General features: G+C 42.2%; 1 protein-coding gene across 1 annotated transcript; it reads left to right on the plus strand.

Moving 5' to 3' along the window:
• The first annotated feature begins 213 nt into the window (after positions 1-213).
• Positions 214-3,605, plus strand: LOC144989312 (uncharacterized). The gene is made up of 2 exons (XM_078941511.1): positions 214-338; positions 626-3,605. The coding sequence occupies exon 2, from the start codon at positions 1,113-1,115 to the stop codon at positions 2,097-2,099; it is 987 nt and encodes a 328-aa protein (XP_078797637.1). The 5' UTR covers positions 214-338; positions 626-1,112; the 3' UTR covers positions 2,100-3,605.
• The last annotated feature ends 18,042 nt before the right edge of the window (positions 3,606-21,647 follow it).

A 21,647-nucleotide genomic window follows, 5' to 3' on the forward strand; every position in this document is an offset into this window, starting at 1 on the left:
AGGCCCTAAAGGAAATTCAGCTTCACAGCTGCCATAAGCCTCTTTACAAATATTCAAACGTTATTTTTGATTCTTACTTTTGTTTTTGAGTTATCAGACACTTAAAGTAGGAAATTGATAAGTTTTTTACCTGCTGATTTAAAAGATGAATGATAGATGTCGATTTCTTCATGTTCAGCAAATCTCCACATTTATCTGATTTTTGTTAAAGGTTTGGATTTGGAGATGTGTGTAAAAGACATGCAATAAAGAGAAGACTCAAGATTGCAGGATAAAAATGAGAAAAACTCACATATGATGACCATCAGCCAAGAATACACCCCCCACAAGATGTCAAAGTGAGTTTATTTTCTTTTTTCTTTTTCAAAAACATATTATCTGGACCTCATTTTTTAAAGACAAAGATATTTTACTTTCTATCCCATGTGTATATATATATATATATATATATATATATATATATATATATATATATATATATATATATATATATATATATATATATATATATATATATATATATATATATATATATATATATATATATATATATATATTGCACAAGTCTCCATCAAATGTGGGATATACCAAGGTGATGCTCTGTCCCCACACCTGTTCTGCATAGGTCTGAACCCCCTCAGCCAAATAATCAACAAGACTGGCTTTGGATACCGACTCAGAAATGGGGCCAACATCATTCACCTCCTCTACATGGATGACATCAAGCTATATGCTAAGAGCGAGCGTGACATTGACTCCCTGCTGTAGATCCTGGTGGTGTGGATCACCGGATGGTGACAAAGAGAGGCATGGTAGTCCACACAGGAGGGGTCTCACTCCCAGAAGGAACAATAGCAGACATTGAGGACAGTTACAAGTACCTTAGAATTCCACAGGCAAATGGCAACCTGGAGCAGGGAACAAGGAAAGCTGCAACAGCTAAATACCTCCAACGAGTAAGGCAAGTCCTGAGAAGCCAGCTCAATGGCAAAAATAAGACCCGGGCAATAAACAGCTACGCACTGCCAGTTATCAGATACACTGCAGGAATAATAAGATGGCCAAAGGAAGAGATACAGACCACAGATGTTAATACATGAAAGCTCCTCACCATGCATGGAGGGTTCCATCCCAAATCCAGCACCCTGAGACTGTATGCTAGCCGCAAGGAAGGAGGCCGAGGACTAGTGAGCGTAGAAGCCACTATCCAGGATGAAACATCCAAGATGCATGAGTACATCAAGCTCAAGGCCCCAACTGACAGTGTGCTCAGTGAATGTCTCAGGCAATGGAGAGCAGAGGATACAGTGCTGGAGGACAGATCCTCATGGGAGGACAAACCCCTGCATGGGATGTACCACCGGACCATAACTGAAGTGGCTGATATCAAGAAGTCCTACCAATGGCTAGAAAGGGCTGGCCTACAGGACAGCACTGAAGCGCTCATCCTGGCAGCTCAGGAACAAGCCCTGAGCACCAGAGCAATAGAGGCTCAGATCTACCACACCAGACAAGACCCAAGGTGTAGGCTGTGCAAAGAGGCCCCTGAAACAATCCAGCACATAACTGCAGGATGTAAGATGCTGGCAGGGAAAGCATACGTGGAGCGCCACAATCAAGTGGCTGGAATAATATACAGGAACATGTGTGCAGAATATGAACTGGAAACCCCAAGGTCAAAATGGGAAACACCTCCGAAGGTGGTAGAGAATGAAAGGTCAAAGATCCTGTGGGACTTTCAGATCCAGACTGATAGGATGGTAATGGAGAACCAACCAGACATTGTAGTGGTGGATAAAGAACAGAGGAAAGCCGTTGTGGTGGATGTGGCAGTGCCAAGCGATGGGAACATCAGGAAGAAGGAACATGAGAAACTGGAGAAATACCAGGGACTCAGAGAAGAACTGGAGAAAGCCTGGAAAGTGAAGGTGACAGTGGTGCCTGTGGTAATTGGAGCACACGGGGCAGTAACCCCCAAGCTGGAGGAGTGGCTACAACAGATACCTGGAAAGACCTCAGACCTCTCAGTCCAGAAAAGCGCAGTGCTAGGAACAGCTAAGATACTGAGCAGGACCCTCAAGCTCCCAGGCCTCTGGTAGAGGACCTGAGCTTGGAGGAGAAACCACCCGCGGAGGGTGAGAGGGGCGTTTTTTTTTATATATATATATTTTATTTTTTTATTTTGCATTTTCAAAGACCACTTGCATATATCTGACAAGTGACTCCGCCCCTTGATGTCCGTTTTTTGCTGGAGGATGTTGCTCCTTATGAAATGTTGTCGGATGAATGCAGGCTTATTCAAACAACTTTTAACCGGATACACATTGCTTCTTACACTGTTTTTCTGACAATCAATCTGTCATAAACACCTATCAGCGCACCTCCATAGCCGGCGTCTCCCTAGCAACCGCCTTGCAGCATTCCACCGGACCAAAGCAGCAAGTAAAAAGGGTTGTACCTGATGTTGAAACTGAAGTTCAAAATTGGTCAGTGAAAAACGTTTGACTGAGTGAACCATCCCGACAAGGATTGCAAAGCGCGGGACTTCCATTATTCTTTTGTTGCCCTGCACCTGGCCAATGACTGAAGAGATCTTTTATCACGTGTTTTTGTTGAAAAACTTCGGATCGTAGAAAAAATGTTCAGTTGAAAAGGAAAGAAAGTCTGTGTACAGACCAAACACAAGGTTTGAGACTCCAAACCAAATGAAATGGACTCAGTCCGGACCAACTGACTTTTCCAGTCTGAACACACCCTTGGATATATTTATCCCTATTTATTTGGGTTTTAATGAGTTTGACACTCGTAATAATTGTGTATCTTTGTTTTGATGACAGAAGCACTTTTTATTTAGGTGCAATTGGTTAAAATGTCTTGTTGTCACTGAATGATGAGTTTCTTATTTATTTTTAAGTGGTGAATTTTATCACTGTAAAATATTATTTTAATGAATGAATGATGCAATGACCGAAGAGCATCCATCTATCCCATCCATCCATCCATCCATCCATCCATCCATCCATCCATCCATCCATCCATCCATCCATCCATCCATCCATCCATCCATCCATCCATCCAAAAAGTTCTTTAGATAGATAAAAAACAAATTTTTAATAAACAACCTACCGACCTACCAAAATGACCCCTCTCCTCCAAGATTTGTTTTTCTTAAAAGGTCAGCCTTTGTTTAGTGGCATTATTGCACTATTGCCTTCCAACAGCACTCATCTTGCACCCCGGGGGTAAAAACCCGAGGCTGCAGATGCTCTGTTGTAAACATCAGCTAACCAGGAGGGGAGAGAACAGCTTTCTTTCGGGCAGGTTTCAGGTCAGTTTGAGTCATCTGCCCTGCAACTGCCCTAAGGCTGTGGCAGGCAGCCCCGCCACATTTCAGACCTGCCTCTTGCAGGGAAGAAGAGTCATCTGCCAAGTCTCACTCAGCAGCAGGAGGTTGAGCATCTGGACGGTTAGTTTCTTGTAAACAGGTACCTTTTTACCTCCTTACCTCAGTGTTGACAGAGTAGTATGGTTGCTTGTGTGTCGGGTCGTATAACCAGTCTTTTCCCTCGGGTGAAACCCATTGCAGACAGCAGCATAAAACATTTAGTGAGTTGCTTTGAAAGCGAGAAGACAGAAAGAATTCCTCTCCTTACTCAAAAATATTGCAACTGTTCTGCTCCTATCAAGCAAAACTATATTTTGCTCGCCACTATCTGGTCATCACCTCTTGTTACTATGGAAACAGCTCGCAGTCATCCCTTCCATACAGTTTCCAAGATTTCTGACCCTGTCTCGGTAATTGCGCCTCCCCAGCAGCCCAGGGTCAATCTTGCTGGATTTGCTGCCCCATCACCGGCAACTGAGAACAACTGTCAGTCTTTTTCCTCTTTAGCCTCGGGCCTTTGAAAGTTCTACAAGCTCATGAACATGTCTTCTCTTCATCCCCCTGAACCCTACATGCACGCAAAGGCCCGCACAATGTCACTGGTGGATATCTGGTCATGAATACAACTTTCTGCAAAAGCTGCAATTGCTGAGAAGACATTTCAAGCTCAGCTTCACCGCGAGGTCACAGCCTGCAGCAGCAGCAATAACGGCTCTCCATCTCCCGGCACCATTTAACTGACTGATGCTTTTTGACATGGCGGAGCAATCCAGCTAGTTAGCCTCTGGGAGGCTTCAATTAGAACCAGGACTTAATGCAGCAGAAAACTTTGCAAAGCCCTGATATGAGGTTACAGCCAGACTCAAATCAATAAGGGGAACATGGATTGAATTAGCAAGGTTGCACACCAAGAGAGCTGCACGAAAGCTCAGAGATGGGTGACTGCAGATTGGGTGACAAGCAAAAAAGGTTACTGTGCATGCTTTTATACACTCTAAAAAAACATGTTAGTTGTTGAGCTGTATTTTCAATAAGGAATAGAACGTGGAACCTGCAAAATCCACAGGTTTACGCAAAATAAATCTTGTTAAACATCATTAATTTTTCCATCTAAGCACCAATGATGTGCTGCAATGATGTGCAATGGTGATGTTTGTTTTTTTGTAAAGCCAATGACTGTGTTTCTTTGATAATATTTCAGTGTCCACTAGTTTCACCTAAACTGCAACATCTAAAAAAAAATTTGATCAATGTCGGATATAAAGTCGTGCTGCAAGTGATATTATTTTTTTTCTGATACACTTTTTTGCATATTACAAGTGAACATTAATGTCATTAAAGCTATTTTCTTAAAATGAGTCATTCCCTCCAAAACAAAACTAAATAAATAAAGATTACTGTATTTTTCGCACTTTAAGCCACATTTGAAACCCTTAATTTTAGATAGATAGAAGTGGCCACATCTTAAAGACCCACTCCAATGAAAATTGGGTTTTGTTTTTAAAATATTCTTGTGGCGTTTTTCTGATGATGGACGACATAAATAAAAAAAAGAAGCTTAAAATTGCATTACTTTAAATTGTTGTGAATTAGGATCAGACGAAAAATTGCTGTTGGAAAAAACTTGTAGATGTGACGTAGGACCTACAACGATTTGCCACAAGCTCCCTGCTCTGCTCCATTCTTGTGCATCCACTTGTAGTAGACTAGATCCATGCTCGTCTTTGTTTTCCTCGTCTGAGCTGGTATCTAGCTCAAAACTGCACAATTGGATAGCTCCAGCATCGCTCACCATTTTTGTTGCACTGGTAATGTTAGGTTGGGGATGTGAGGGGCTGTAAACTAGTGGAAAAGAGTTTAAACAGATGAATGATGGGAAACAGGGGAAAGCTTACTATGCGTACACATTTCATAGGTGAATTCCCAACGAACTCTTGCTGCTAAAAACAGGAAGTGCAGGTGTGTCTTACAGTTCTTACAGGCTTAAACGGGGCATCATAAAAAATGGAACATAAGATTGTTCTTAGTATTTGTAAGGCAAACGTAAGTTGCTCACTTTTATGACGTTTGGGTGATGCCGCCATACAACGCCCTAACGCCACAGCCTAGTTCAGGGGTCGGGAACCTTTTTGGCCAAGAGAGCCATAAACGCCACATATTTTTAAATGTAATTTCGAAAGAGCCATACAATAATGTAGCATCCCTTTCCCACACTGAGGCACGGAGACTTAACCTCTCTTAAGGTTCTTCATTCTGGTTACTGTAGACCGCAACAAACGCCGTACAAACAATTCAGCAAATCCTGAATCTCTCCCGCCGAGACGGGAACGCTTCTCCCAACTTTATATTCCCCAGCTCCCGCTCCAGCCCTCCTATATACCTTATTCGGCCCATAGCTGAACCCCATTGGTCCAAACTACCTAACAACCGCCTGAGCGACAGAACTGAGAGCCAATCAGATCTCTGCTTGATGCGTTTAATGAACTCCAGAAATTTTAACGCAGCCCAACAGCCACCCAGTCCAACTCAGTCCGCAACAATGTTTAAAACTAAAGATACAAATGAATGTGTGCATTTGATGTAATTTCAACATTTTTAAAGTACAATAAGTCTGTGGATTCTTTTTAATAACATTGTTATTCTGTTGCTAATAAATGATGAGTATTTCTCGTGGTAGTTTTGCTGATGGTCTAGTCTGGTTGATACGTGGTGAGTTTCTGCTTCATGCAGGCGTTGAGACTGAATGTGATCGTTGGTCTGAATGTTCTGTAATTGTGACAAAGACTGCTCACATGCAGACGGGGAGCCAAACACACACTCACACGCTGCAGTGAGTGACGGGCAGCAGGTTTTACGTTTTTACAATCCCTGCGCGGTTCATCTTACTGGCCGTGCCCACCCAAACCCCCACCCTCTGCTTTCTTCCTCACACATCCCATCCCTGCAACTGCGCGATCTTTCTCAGAGACGGGAGCGCGCAGTCTTAGGCACGGCAATTCACAGGTTTCCGGCTGGTACAAACTCTGTGAAATAATAGATAATAGTAACTGATAGTGCTGGCGTAGATTTTGTTCTCCAAGCACCGCTACTACTGCGCGCCTCTGGCATCGCATCGCGCCAGACAAGGACTGGTTTAATGAAAAAAAAAAAGTATAATTAAAGATTTGTCTGCGAGCCACATGTGACCATCAAAAGAGCCATATATGGCTCGCGAGCCATAGGTTCCCGACCCCTGGCCTAGTTGTTAGATAGGTGCCCTCTCCGTAACCCTTGTGCTATCCTAGGCACTTTAATATTGGGAGTTGGGTCATCTAGACCCACTAGACCGTGCGCTGAACCTGTTTTTTTCAATGATTTGTGATCTTCACTGGTGTCCATGGATTACATGAAATCTTTTCACCTTTATCCACCTTTGTCATGGTAGGGAGAACACGTCAATGTAAGGGTGGGGTCATCTAAGATAGCACAAGGGTTAATGACCACACGCTAATGCCACACTCACTGGGTGTGCAGGTTAGACACCCGTAGGATTCCCACACAAACTACACTCTTTAATTGTCTAATTTCCTCATTTTCTATCAGTCGGACTGCACCCGAGTGCAAAAAGAGCGCACACGTATCATTTGAACACCATTAACGGGATCCCTGCGCTTCGGGGGGGGGCTTGAAAAAATAAGAAATCTGTTGGGCGTGCCCTTGGGGTGAATCTCACCTACATAACCCTTACTTACCCTTGAGTGTTCCTCGCGACCTGTCTACCACAGCGTCTTCTGAGAAAAAATGCAGAGTGTCAACCTCCAGGCCTCGAGGGCCTGCTTCCTGTTTGTTTTCCAGGAATCCAGCCTTCAATGGCAGCTGGGTTGGAAAACATGTAGTACACTGGCCCTCAAGGCCTGGATTCTAACACCCCTTCGCTATGGGCAAACTGAGTGGTCTATGGCCTCCTTGTTATCTCTTGTGGGCCACCTGCATGCCCCGTACAAGGTTTCTCACTTTTCTGCTTGTATGTACCTCTAAGGATAGGTGTCAGAGAGGCATAAGATTTGATCACCTTAAGACCGTAAGAGACAGGAGGAGGCTGTGGCGGAAACAAACCAAAAAACTTACTACAGACACAAGTCCAACACTGCTGTGGATGCACCTGTTGGCATTTGGTCTTCTCAGACCTTCTGTGTCTGTATGATAATGAAATAAAGGAGCAGGGACGTGAGTGATGCAGTCGCTGCACTATTTCACGGCTTCTCGGACAGATCCATTTCCTCACGGAGGATTCAGCCAAGGCTTTTATATATAACTGCTGCCGCCGCCTTGCCGGAGCCTGGTGTACCTGATTTATGGAAAAGATGCGTGGCGTTACACACTCCCTCAGGGACCAGGCCTATTTGATTTTGTCAGGGGCAATTAAACAGTCCATGATGGGGTTTCCAAACCGGAATGTGATGAACCATAATGATGATTATTTTGTCTTTTTTTTTTTTTAAAGGATTGGAGTTTTTAAACATATCGCACTTGTTTCTTACATTTTATCAAAGCCAGCAGCTTGGAAAAAAGACAAAAAATGTTTTCGTCCTAGTTTCTGCTTTTCAAGAATTTCATCTTTTCCCCCATCAAAGATGGAGGCAGAAGACGGTTTGATGGAGCGGCAGAAAAACAGCTTTGAGTCGGGCGGACCTTGAGGTTGGCTGTTCATCATTTTCCCCCTACAGTGCGAGTGCATCATTGTCTGGGCTGTAGCAGTCAGAAATGACAACACAGGCTGACACCGAAAGGTCCTGGAGTTCAGCTGCCTGTGACAGAACGCAAAAGGGAAAAAAAAGAAGAGGAGAGATTTTGACAACAACAGCCTTAAAGCAATAAGGATCTGACAGGCACACACACATCCTCTTCCTCCTTCGTCAATCCATTCATCACACTGACTACTACTTGGCATTGTTTCATCAAAGGTGCATATAAATCAGGCTTGTGTGCATAAATAAATTGTTATGAGGAAATTAAATGCCAAACAGAAGATAATTTATTGCCGCACGATTCAAAATCAAGTCCAGTTGCTCAAAAGGGAAAATTTAGTTGTTTTAATTGTTTGTAATGTGATGTTCTATAGGCCAAATATTGCATTTTAATTTTGAATTCCTGAAAAAATATATTCAGATGTAACAAAGAAAAACATATTCCACACATTAATACATGCACTAATAGACATTCTATAATGTGAACAACGGAGTATTAGAGCCACCATAAAAGAAATAACACAGAAATACAAGAGTAAAGTCGTACAATTAAATGAAAAAAGTCAACATTTTATGAGGATAAAGTCATAAATTATATGGAAAAAAAGTCAACATTATATGAAAATAAAGTTGTAATATTATAGAAAAAAAAGTTCAAAATTTTAAAAGAATAAAATCGTAAAGTTATGGGAGGAAAAAATAAATTTTTACGATGATAAATTTGTAAAATTATGAGAAAAAAGGTAAAAACTTACAAGAATAGAATCTGAAAATTATAAGAAAATGTCCACATTTTATCAAGAATAATGTGGTAAACTTATGTCAAAATTTTACACGAGTATTAAATTTGAAGAAAAAGGTTTCAATCTTCCAAGAAGATAGTCATCAAATTTTGAGAAAAAGTCTAAATTTTACAAGAGTTTAGCCTTAAAACTGTAACCAAAAAGTCAAACTTTTCCGAGAAGAAAGTCTTAAAACTATAAGAAAAAAGTCAAAATTAGACAAGAATACATCTTTTAGAAATTTTTCAAAATTTTATGAGAATAAAAGCATAGAATTATGAGAAGTAAGGTAAAATTTACGAGAACAAAGTTGTAAAGTTATAATAGCCCAGACGAGGAAAACAAAAAATTACATAGATCTATTTGTCTAGAAATGGATGCTTCAGAATGAAGCAGAGTAGGGAGCTAGTGGCCCAACCAGCATATTTTCTACGTCACAAAAATATCTTTTTCGAAGTGCATTTTTTTTCCTGGTTCTTGATTGACATTGATTGGAATAAAGAAATGCTCAGAAATACTTGTTTTGCCTAATTTTCCTTATATATGTCTTCCATCATCAGAATAACGCCACAAAAACATGGTAAACTTCAACTTTCATTGAAGTGGGTCATTAGGGACCAAAATTATGAAATAAACACAAAGCAGAAATTCTTACATGTTCACCTCAATGATCTTCTTCCTTCACCTATTCTTTATGAACACTTTTAGTATGTAGGAACTGAATATAAACTTTTTTTTTTTTTTGCGGCTTTAACAAGGCCATGTCCATTCTTGCTGCAAACTTTCTGGCCATCGACAGTCTGCAGTCGTCTGATGCTTCTCGTTAGGATGCAACATACATTTGGAATTTTCCATCGATCTGGACTGGAGGCGAGCCAGTCAAGCACTGTGCTCCATGTCTGAGCTTCTGTGTCTATAAAATGTTTATGCAAGTCATGCAGACTGTGGTCAGACTTTTGTCCAGCTCAAAAAAAAGAGAAAAAACTAGACTTCCAAACATAAAAGATGGAGTGGGCCATTCTTTATGTCTGTCACAGCAGTTATATGGTCTGGAAGTAGAGTGTGAAGTGTGGAGAGACCAGTGGTAATAGTCTAAAATAGAGTTTTATTAAAGCTCAGGTTATATGCAGTAGAAATTGGAGAAACAAGAAAAACAGAAAAACAAACAAACAAAAAAAATCGAAGCAGTAAGATTTGTTGGTGCCGGCCTTATCTCGAAACTTCCACAAAACTTGGAACAACCTTTCGAATCACACTGAGATGATTCGTTAGCCAAGCTGTTTACGGTCAATGAGTAAAAACAGACAAAAACCAAATCTATTGATAAAATTATCTTTTACGGGAGTAGCCTTGGTCTTTTACATCCACCACCTTACTTGTGTCTTGGCTCTTCCTGCCTCCACCCATTGCAGTTATACTGGACCAGGTGATTCAGAGTTTTGATAAGTAAGTTTTGGACATAAGGTGTTCTGAAAACAAGCAGGGCAGTAGTTCTCAAATTACCTTCTCATGTTACCTCCTGCATGTATGCAGGAGGTAACATTGACTTGGATAGATGAGGATAGATGAATAGATTTTACTGGGGAACTCAAGAGTGCTTGGAACTGATGGTAGGACCCAAAATGCAGGAGATGAAGTTTGAGGGGGATAATTGCTTAACCCTTTTATACTGGAGCAGCACAGGCGACAGTAAAATATTACGCATTCTTTGAACTACCATAGCTATTCACCCATTTACGCAATCAACGTAATTTCAACAGATTGTGATGCAGGGAAAAATGTCTTCACGCCATTTTTGTGTTTTATATTTTAAGTGCAAATCCACTTTTCTCCCCGTAAAAATCAGCTGACTTACGTTGATTGCGTAAACACTTCTCTACTGTAAAGTGTTGTATATTGGTGCAAAAGACTGTCAACACTGGAGGAAAAGCTCCAGCGTTGAAGGGTCAACCAGTAAACTTACCGGCAAACTGTGAAACAAGGGAGAAATAAATAAAAAAGTGGACAATGCTGATGATATGACAAAGATTAACTGGGAACCAGACACTTAAATACTTCAAGGAAAATCTGAAAAAAAAACAGCAGTGGATAGTTAATAAATAAAACCAGGAGGGATTGATAGGAAAAAACAAGATTTAAAACAGAACGCTAAAAAAAACAAGAAAACAATGAGCAAAGCAAACAAAAAACCCAAGGACACAGTCGCCCCACAAAAACGCCAGATTCCAGATCCTTTAACACTTAACAGCTGGTGTAGAACCAGAACACAAGAAAAAACAGATTTTCTAAGCCAAACTGGGGTGAGTGGTCACATATCAACAGTGGGAGCCTTTCTTCATTAACAGGAAATGAAGAGGAACGGCCCCAGGAAACTCCTCAGAGACAGGGAACATGAATAAGGAGAAGAACTGGTGACCATCTTTGCGGACAGACAACTTGAAGAGGAGTGGCCCCAATGACCCTTCTCAAGGATGAGGAACATGAATAAGTGAAAGACCGGTGACCATTCTTGGGGACAGAGAACACTAAAAAGAGCAGTCCCAGTGAGCATCCTAAGGAACTATACACATGAAGAGGAGCGGCTCAAGTGACCCTTCTCAAGCTCAGGGAACATGAATAAAGAGGGGACTGGAAATTATTTTTGGGTACAGGAAACACAAAGAGGAGCAGTGTTCTGGACTTTGTGTTCAAAATTCTTGCATTCCTACGTAGCTACGAAAGTTTCTAAAATCTATTGAAAGTTGATCATGGAGAGGAAATAATAGTTGCATTGGATGGGCATTATTCACATTTCTTGCACAAAGTTCAGCATCTGTCATGGACGTCCTTCCCCACGCACATCCTGGTCCTTTCATCTGCCACCATTTATTAAATCTCTTGATTTTTCCACTCAGGAAAAACAATGTAGATCCAACTTTGAACTCTAAAATGATAGAAATAAACTTTGAATCCAAAGGTGGAAAGTCGCGATTGATTTTTTTGGTTGGTGCTTTGATGTTTGCCTTTCATGAACCACAAATTAGAGCTATCTATTTTGGGCAGCAAACACGAAAACTTGGATTTTTAATAATTCCCATTTTATCTTTGATATTTAAACGTTACAAAAGCTTTTACTCATAATTGTATTTGTCTCTTTATCTTTTTCTAATTGGTGGTCCTTATTTTCTTTATTCCTGTTCCTGTTTTGTTTCTTTTTACCACAATGCTATATATTTAGGGATTTAAGTATTTCCATGTCTATCTTTTGGCTTTTCTGTTTCACCTGCAGCATGATGTTGTCTAAAATCTACCCAGCATGCCACACTGAAAGCAATTACCCTTTTGGTAAAATGGTTTCAACTAAAAGGCAAACTACAAATGAAACTTTTTCCATGCATTTTGGAAAATTGAACAACTTCTCTGTTATTAGTGCTTGTCAAATAAAACCCCCCTAGACAAGAAAAGCATAGACACGCACTGTTTGTAGCATGGCAGGTGGAACATGCATGTCTTTTTTACTTTCAGGGTGTTTTGTCATGGGTTTACCTCAGCAGACAATGGTACACGCGGTCTGACATCCAGTAGCAGCAGATGCAGGTGCAGTCGAACAGGTGTACCCGCCTTATTTGATCACTGAAGCAGCACTTGCTGTCATGAGGTAATTACAAATGCCACAAACTGACTTTGTTATGCATGAATCTGAGTAAGCCTGACTCAGTAACAATTAAGGGGATTGAGTTTGGAGAGGAGTATGCTGAAGAACTGTCAGCAAGCGCAGATACTAGCATTCAGCATGCACACTCCTGTACTTTGTGGAAGACTTTTCCAAAGGTCTGCAAATGTTTGCACATCGGGGGGAAATGAGCTGCATTCCATACAGTAGCCTTGTTAAGTGTGCAGCTTTCTGAGCTGCACGCTGCTTACCAAGCTTTTTACTGGCACGGCAGCAAGCAAGGGTGAAGATCGGATGGAGTACCAGAAATAAAAAAATCACTCCGTCTCAGCATCTTGTTTGGTTTGTAAATACAGCCAACTAATTCATGTAAATACATATGTTGTATGGTAGGCAAGGTTAGCTTTACATAACATAAATACATATAGTGGAGCGGTTGACCTTTGATCAGAAGGCCACAGGTTCATTTCCCGCCTGCCCATGTTTTAAAGTGTCCTTGGGCAAAACACTGAATCGTACATTGCCCCTTGTGGTTATGGATTGGTGCCAGTGTATGGAACGGAGCAGCCATCAGTGTGTGAGTGTGAAACGGACTGTGACTTTAATAAAGCGCGGTATAAGTATATACCATTATCACAGGTATAGTGAAAAAAGTTACAAAAGCGAATTCAGCTCAACTTTCAGTCTCAGACACAAAGAAGTGACTAGAGCCAGGCGCAGTTCACTATGTAACCTCTAGGAGGCTATTTATAAATACAAGTCAATCTCCGCTCACTCCAAAGCAAAAAAGTTCAGGGGGTAACACTGAAAGCCATATTTCTGTCATGATTTGAACTTGTTGTCTTGTTTTTGGTCCTTGTTCTGTCTTGTTTCTGTTTCCTGTTTTATTTTGAAAGTCTCCTGTCTTGTCTGTTTTCTTGAGTTTTACTTCCTTCGGTCCCCATCAGCCCTGATCGTGTCCACCTGTGTCTTGTCTGCCCTGTCTGTATATAAGTCTTGTCCCTGCCTTCCTCCTGTGTTGGTCCATTATTCCTGTTCCGGTGTTCATGTCATGTCATGCCTTGTTCCTTGTTCCTTGTTCCTTGTTCCTTGTTCCTTGTTCCTTGTCCCTTGTCCCTTGTCCCTTGTCCCTTGTCCCTTGTCTCATGCCACGTCACAGTGAGTTTTTGTTTTTTGGTTTTGTCATCCTGCTCGGCAGCGCCCTTTGTTTTGTAATTAAACCCCTTGCCCTTGAACCGTGTGCCTCCGCCTCTGCATTCTGGGTCCTACCGGCTCTCGAGCCCCACCACCATGACAGAATGGACCAGCCATTTTTTCAGGACCCAGCAGAGCGGGACATGAAGCTCCTAGAGGCCTACTGCCAGGAAGCCGAGCGTACGAGGTCTTACTGGGTTTTTGACCAGGCCCAGTTTACCTCGTAAGCCTGGAGTGGGAGACACCTGGACTTCACAGGGAGCCGTCTTGCCCTGAGGGGGGGTCGTCGTCGCCGCCGTCCCCCACAGTCACGTTCAGTGGTGGTCCGGGATGCACCACAACCTCACCCAGTGGTGGTCCCGGACGCACCACAGCCATGTCCAGTGGTGGTACCGGACGCACCCCGACCCGTCCCGGCTCCCAGGGGGTTGCCGCCTGCACCCCGACCCGTCCCGGCTCCCAGGGGGTTGCCGCCTGCACCCCGACCCATCCCGGCTCCCAGGGGGTTGCCGCCTGCGCCCCGACCCGTTCCTGCTCCCAGGGGGGTGCCGCCTGCGCCCCGACCCGTTCCTGCTCCCAGGGGGGTGCCGCCTGCGCCCCGACCCGTTCCAGCTCCCAGGGGGGTGCCGCCTGAACCCCGACCGGTCCCCGCTTCCACTGGCACGCCTGACCCGCCTGAGCTCGGCTCCACGCCTGACCCGCCTGAGCTCGGCTCCACGCCTGACCCGCCTGAGCCTGACTGCTGGCCCGACCCGCCAGAGCCTGACTGCTGGCCCGACGACTCCACGCCTGACGACTCCACGCCTGACGACTCCACGGATCTCATGCCGGACCTGCCTCGCCGGACCGTTCGGCCCCCCGGCCGTCCTCCGGACCTGCCTTGCCGGACCGCTCGGCCCCCCGGCCGCCCTCCGGACCTGCCTCGCCGGACCGCGCGGACCCCCGGCCGCCCTCTGGACTCTTGTGCCCGTCGAGGTTTATCTTCCGGGCCCCCCCCCTCATGTGACTTTTGGAACCTCGGAGCGGTTCCTTGAGGGGGGGGTACTGTCATGATTTGAACTTGTTGTCTTGTTTTTGGTCCTTGTTCTGTCTTGTTTCTGTTTCCTCCTGTTTTATTTTGAAAGTCTCCTGTCTTGTCTGTTTTCTTGAGTTTTACTTCCTTTGGTCCCCATCAGCCCTGATCGTGTCCACCTGTGTCTTGTCTGCCCTGTCTGTATACAAGTCTTGTCTCTGCCTTCCTCCTGTGTTGGTCCATTATTCCTGTTCCGGTGTTCATGCCATGTTCCTCGTTCCTTGTTTCTTTGTCTCATGCCACGTCACAGTGATTTTTTGGTTTTGTCATCCTGCTCGGCAGCGCCCTTTGTTTGTAATTAAACCCCTTGCCCTTGAACCGTGTGCCTCCGCCTCTGCATTCTGGGTCCTTTTCATAAAACGACATAATCCGGTGCGCTTTATGGATTAATTCTTGGTTTCTCAAGTCGTAGTAATTTTGAGAGATGCATGGTGCTCTGGCAAAATGTTGGTCTGTTTTTTTTCTTTTTGCAAACAAAATTGTGTGTTTTAGTGGCTAACATGTAGCGATGTCAGATTTTTTTTTAGAGTTGTTACAAGGTTGGGAGTTCGCACAGTCACAGTAACGTTCATTTTAGTCTGTTTTTTTTTTTTTTTGCATGTTGCAAATCATGTTGGGTGTTATTGTAAATCCCTGTAATTGCATTTTTTTAATGAGGGACATCAACCCTGTTTTGTAAATGGTAATGGTAAATGGCGTATACTTATGTAGCGCTTCTCTACCTACAAGGACAAAGCGCTTTTACATTCACAGACTGTATATATGTATGCATTCATTTTTAATCAAAATGCAGTCATGTTTCTTCTAAATTCCATAATATATCTTTTTTTTTGTGCGAGTTGTGCCACTAATACACTTCACGCATCTGTTCCTCAACCTGGCTGTTCTGTCAAATTTTAGAACCCCCCTGTGGCCCGCAACTGGGCTAACGTGTAGCAGTGTTGGACTTTTTTTTTCCTTTTACGTGTAACTAACAAGGCTGGGAGTTGGCGTTTACTCGGATTACTTGTGTTTATGTAAATGCAGCTAGTGAGGTTTTGCTTGCTAAATGTTGCTTCAGCATTTTGCCCATATTGAATGTAAAGTAAACACAATCTGATTTAGAGAAACACAGTAGAACACACATCAACAGAACCTTTCGTTTACCTGTAAACCTGTTTTTTTTTTTTCCTTTTTGAGCTGGTTTGTGTTATGATTTCAGGATTAACGCTTGTCTTACAGATTTAGAAATTTCACACCCTGCTGGTTCTCATTTGTCTTGTTTTTCTGTTGATTAATCTTTCATCAACTGACTGTAAATATCTGAAGGCAGGTCAAAATGGCTATAATCAACCTGTCATACGTTCTGCGTTCATGCAGGCAAAACGCACTTTACATCTTCAGCGTGAATGAGAAAAATGGATGAAGCTCGTTTCAAACAAAAGATTACATGGATGTAGAAGAATAAATCTGTTGTGGGGAAGGAGATTAAATAAAAGTTATTTAAAACGTATTCACCCAAAAGTAAAAAAATGGAAACAACTGAAAGTAGAAGGTGACGATGGTCTTTATTTTATTAGCATCCACTTGATAAATGGTTTGGCAAAAGTATGGAGATAACCCAAATATCATACCATGACACAGTCAATTAAATATTTTCTGGGCCATAATATGCATATAAAATCCTTTCATTTTCTCAAAAATCGTCAGTGTGTCTTTGCTGTGAACTCCTGTTGTGCTTATTAATATGGAACCAATTTCTAGTGGTAAACAGCGTTTAAAAGTCTGTCCAAAGGATTTCGCACGACGAAGTTACAGCACTTGATGGATTGTTGGAGCATTATGGGTACCGAAGTCTGGAGCTTGGCACAAGGCTTCAACGTAAGGAAGCTAAAAAAAAAAGGATCGTATTGTTTTGTATTGTATGTGTTACAACTGCACAATGTGAAGTCAATATTGGCTGCCAGTCCATTCATTCATTCCTTTATTTATAAAGCACCTTCCACCACCAGCCAAAGAGGCTCAAAGTGCTGTACTCAGGGAAAACTGTACAACCATACTGCATGAAATAATAAAAAGCATAAAACCAATTTAAAACAGAGAGTAAAACCAGCATAATAACAGAACTAGGCTGATGCTAAAGCGCTGAAATGAAGGAACAATTAATTTTTTAAACGTTTTAATAGCATGACCTCTCTGATTGCCAGTTTAGGAGCCAACACAGCAAATGCACAATCCCTCCCCCGGAACTTATGTTTGGTCCTGAGAACCATTGACACAGACTGGAGAGGTGGGAAGGTGCTGTACCTTCCAGGTACTTAAAAGTAAGGACCACAATTTTAATAAAAAACCAAGCATCGCACTGGCAGCCATTTTAAAGAGACCAAGATCGGTGATGTGTGGTCTAACGTCTTTGCCCCACAAATAAATCCAATATTTGATTTTTATTTAAATTCTTGTTATTATTTTTAATTCACTCGCAGGTACTGCACCCTCTTACCTTTGTTGTTTGCTTATTGTAAAGTCCCTACGCTCTTCAGACCAGTATGCCACTGATTCAGCAAGTTTGCTGTTCTGGCTAAACTTTAGAATAAACTACCACCAGCAATTAGAGAGGCAACCCTCTTGGAGAGATTTATAGTCAAACTGTTCCTCCACTACCACGCCTAAGCATCTGCCTGACAAATCTTTTTTTTTATGTTTTTTAATTTGTTTTATTTCTTTAATTCCTTTTCATGTTTTATCTTTGTATAGTTGTATTAGTTTGAGCACCTTTGGGCCTCCCTGGATGGTGGTGGAAGATGCTCTAGAAATGAATAAATGAGTTATCGCCAATAAAGTTTAACTTATCTGTTTTGTTGGAACTCTGCAAATGCTGATTCTAGTAGATAAAACCAGCAAATATGCAGAGCAACTCAGTTTATCAGACTAAACTTCCCATCAATTTCTCTGACCAGTCACATTCCCCTTTGGCCCCTCTAAGCCTTCTGGGGATTTCATGTCTCAAGTTTTAGTCCGATAAAAACAGTATACACACAATGTGCACTACATCAACGCATTTCAGTCAGGCAGGACTGACAATGGATCTGTCACTAGGAAATATTTAGCAGCTCTTCAAATTATGACAATAAGGCATTGATGTCAAGATTAATTTGGACGTGATATTTCAGTAGAATCTACTTGGAATTTCAACCAGCCAACAAACTTTGCAGGAACTCAGCGTTGGATAAGGCCTGGACCACCCTCATCACTGTCAAGTGCGTCTTTGAAAGCGAGCACTCTGGTGAATTGGCCCTGACATTCGACAAGTTCACAAAGCGCCTTAATGGACAGTAGACTCAAAAGCCTTCCCATTGTGTTCACTCTGCATTCTGCTTAGCCTAATTGGGAGCACTGGAGTCTGTGAAGGCTTGAGCCAATGTGGCTTCAGAGACCCGCAGGTGAGGATGGAGATGAAAGGCCTTAGACAAATAAATAAATGGGGAAGGAGTGCACGCATTGTGCTACAGGAGGTTGATGTACCGCAGCACGACGATGGTGAAGGAAGAGCGATGAGGCAGAAAGACACACAAACAAAGCAGGAACGGGGAGAAATTGCGGACAAAAGAACAGGACAAGCTTTTAAGGCTCAGATGGAACTAAAAAGATGAAGGGAGGCCGACTTCCTTTTTAGTCTTATTTGTCCTGGAGTTGCAGGATCCAAAGACACGGGTGCCTTAACAAGTGAGGAATACTTCCTCGTCATCATGGCTGCATTGGCACATCCATTAGTGTGTTTGGTTACGAGGCAGAGCTTGATCTGCAAGCAGAGCAATAGTGAGACTCGTCATTAATCTTTCAAGTTGTCAGGTGACACATGTTGGCAGCACCTCTGTGACGAAGGTTTTTCATGGTCTTGATAAAAAAAATTGTATAATTGTTTGATCCTCCTGCTGACACAGATGCCTGCTGTGTCCCAAAGATAACAACTTTAAGTAACCAAACCTGAGGAAACAAACCAAATGAGACATTTTTTCAAACAATAAAAGACATCCTAGAAACTTTCAAATTTACAAAGATTTCAGAATTCTTCTACTTTTGTTGATTTTTTTCTCAAAAACTATGTACACACCGGGCTGTGATGTAACTGGGCTGAGAGCTTGGTGCAGGACAGACCAGGATGTGGAGAGGGGAAGCACATGGGTCCCAACATCACCTGGATGGGATTCAATTTTACAGGTTGATCAGGTAAACGGTCAAAGAGATACAATATGTCCAAGAATGTGTTAGTTATTTGTCTCAGGTGTTAAAGGGGTTAAGGAAATCTCAACGGTGATTTGGCTCTTCAACTGATTTAACCCTTGTGTTATCTTAGATGACCCCACCATTGCATTGACATGTTCTCCCTACCATGACAAAGGTGGATAAAGGTGGAAAGATTTTAGTAATCCATGGACACCAGTGAGGTTCACAAATCAATGAAGAAAAAAGGTCCAGCGCACTGTCTGGTGGGTCTAGATGACCCAAATCCCAATGTTAAAGTGCCTAGGATAGCACAAGCGTTACATTGAGTCGTTCTAATAAATTTGTAAGATTTAAAGGTATATATATTCCTAAAGATTAAAAATAAAATGTCATTATAGGGTGAAAGTTACACATGAACCTACAAGTATCTTTTTTTAAAGTGTGTTTGAGTTGTGCAGAAGCTAAACATTTGTCAGAACATATCAAAGTACCTCCACAATTCCATGGGTCTATTGAGGTCCTGAACAAAATCATCAGATACTTTTAACGTTCACACTGTAGTCTGCTTGCATCTTCTTTTGAAAAGAGGAAACAGTTATTTTTTTTTAAAGTCATTATTTATTCATAAACTACCTCACTGAAGGGTAACCTGTGTGTAGCTGTGTGTGTCTAGCGCAGTCCCAGCGTATTTGCTCATACGCCTGCACGTATGCTGGCGACGATGCCCTTATAGATTACATGCAGAGTGCAATCTGTGCTCAACAGACTTGCCCCTCAGAGGGCGGATTATGGGATAAACATAGTGGCAGGCCCCTGTCATATATACACACACACTCTGTGTAGGTACTTCTGCTGGGTACTATAGGACACTCACAAGGTGGTGATCCGTTGAGAGGGAGAACACTGACGCTCATTTATCTGCAACTGCACATGTGCTGACTGCTTGATTAGTTCGTTGTTTACAATATTTACCGCCCACAGGGTTCTTGAAGAGAGTAAACACTGAAAAATTGTGTCTATATTTGCAGTTTCCTCCCATTTTAACAGTTAAGCTTAGAGACAAATCCATTCATTTGTTTTAAAGAATAACCACCAAATTGAACTTGTGTTGATGAAACCTGTCCGTTTTGCGGTTAGAGACATTACCCTCTAATTAAAGATTGAACTCTCAGCACCGTGCCCTTAACCCTTGTGCTATCTTAGGCACGTTAACATTGGGAGTTGGGTCATCTAGACCCCACAAGACAGTGTGCTAAACCTTGATTTGTGATCTTCACTGGTGTCCATGGATTACATGAAATCCTCTTCACCTTTATCCACCTTTGTCATGGTAGGGAAAACACGTCAATGTAAAAATCGGGTCATCTGGACCCCATAGGATGGCACAAGGGTTAACCTCATCTCCATCCACCGTGGGCGCAGGAACAGGTGTGATTGTGAAACCAGGTGATCGTGAAAGTCGAGTTAACACCCGACATACCTCCTCTGTCTGACTAAGGTGAAGTTGATGAGGCACAAGTTAAATATTAAAAGTCAACACTTCAGGAGATTCCAACAAGTTGTTTTTTTTTGTACAAAAGATGTGATTCTTTTGTTTTGTTTTGTGGGGAAGGGATAACCTGCTTCTACCAAGCCCCATAGCTACTAGGAGGTATAACAATAAAAACTCTGAGGAATTCCATGTACACAGATGTTTTTATCTGCACTCTCAGATCAACAATCCGGGTGCAAAGATTAACTAGCAATCCTTTTTATTTGTAATACGGGCTCAAACTTTCAAGTGTCTTAGTTGAAAATGTAGACCTCCATGGCCTGGTAGGTGTCCAGTCGCCATGTTGTCATATATTTTATTATCCCTTGTGCTATCCTGGGGACTTTAACATTGGGAGTGGGGTCATCTAGACCCACTAGGCAGTGTGCAGACTGTATGAATATTCCACTCTACATACAAGGCCTAGTTAGCTGCATGTGTACTGGTGCATGGGAAACAAGGGTTTGATTCCCAAGGGACGCGATGGGCTTCATCCAGTTTTGACTGTCCGCCAAAACCCTTTGCGCTAATCCCTATGTAGCCACAAGGGAACCTGGAGGTCCCTGAGCTGGTCCCCACCCCGAATAAAATACAGTTTTGTGTCAGGAAGGGCATCCAACGTAAAAATCTCTGCCAAACCACCTGTGGCGACCCTTGAAGAAATACACACAAGGGGGAATAACACCCATACCAAACCCAACTGAGGCTTATCTGTGTGCATGTGGGCAACAAAAACATGAACTCAATGTAACCATTTGAGTGCACAGATTGCATTACTAAGAGAATACTAACTATTTTGTATGGATTGCTAAATTGTTTGGTAATCAGTACGCATGGAATTCCTCCAACTCCACATATTTATTTTAGTGCTGTCATGCAATTCATTTTTTGGTACAATTAATTGCTCATAACCAGTGATTAATTAATTCGCTAATCTATTTTTAACCAATTAATTGCTGCAAAAAGACTCATTTTGAGGTATTTTCATTTAAATGTGTGACATTGTGGCACGGTGAAAGATCAAAATATGATTAAAAATAAGTGGCCATATAAAGTTTTCAGTAATCCCCCAAAGGGATTCAGTTCTGACGCTGACTATCT

This window comes from Oryzias latipes, chromosome 23 (assembly GCF_053564925.1).
Source record: "Oryzias latipes strain Hd-rR chromosome 23, Olatipes_Hd-rR_3.1".
Classification (NCBI taxonomy): domain Eukaryota; kingdom Metazoa; phylum Chordata; class Actinopteri; order Beloniformes; family Adrianichthyidae; genus Oryzias; species Oryzias latipes.

Coding starts and splice junctions, on each gene's coding strand:
- LOC144989312 (XM_078941511.1), top strand. CDS start 1,113: ATGCATGGAGGGTTCCATCCCAAATCCAGCACCCTGAGACTGTATGCT.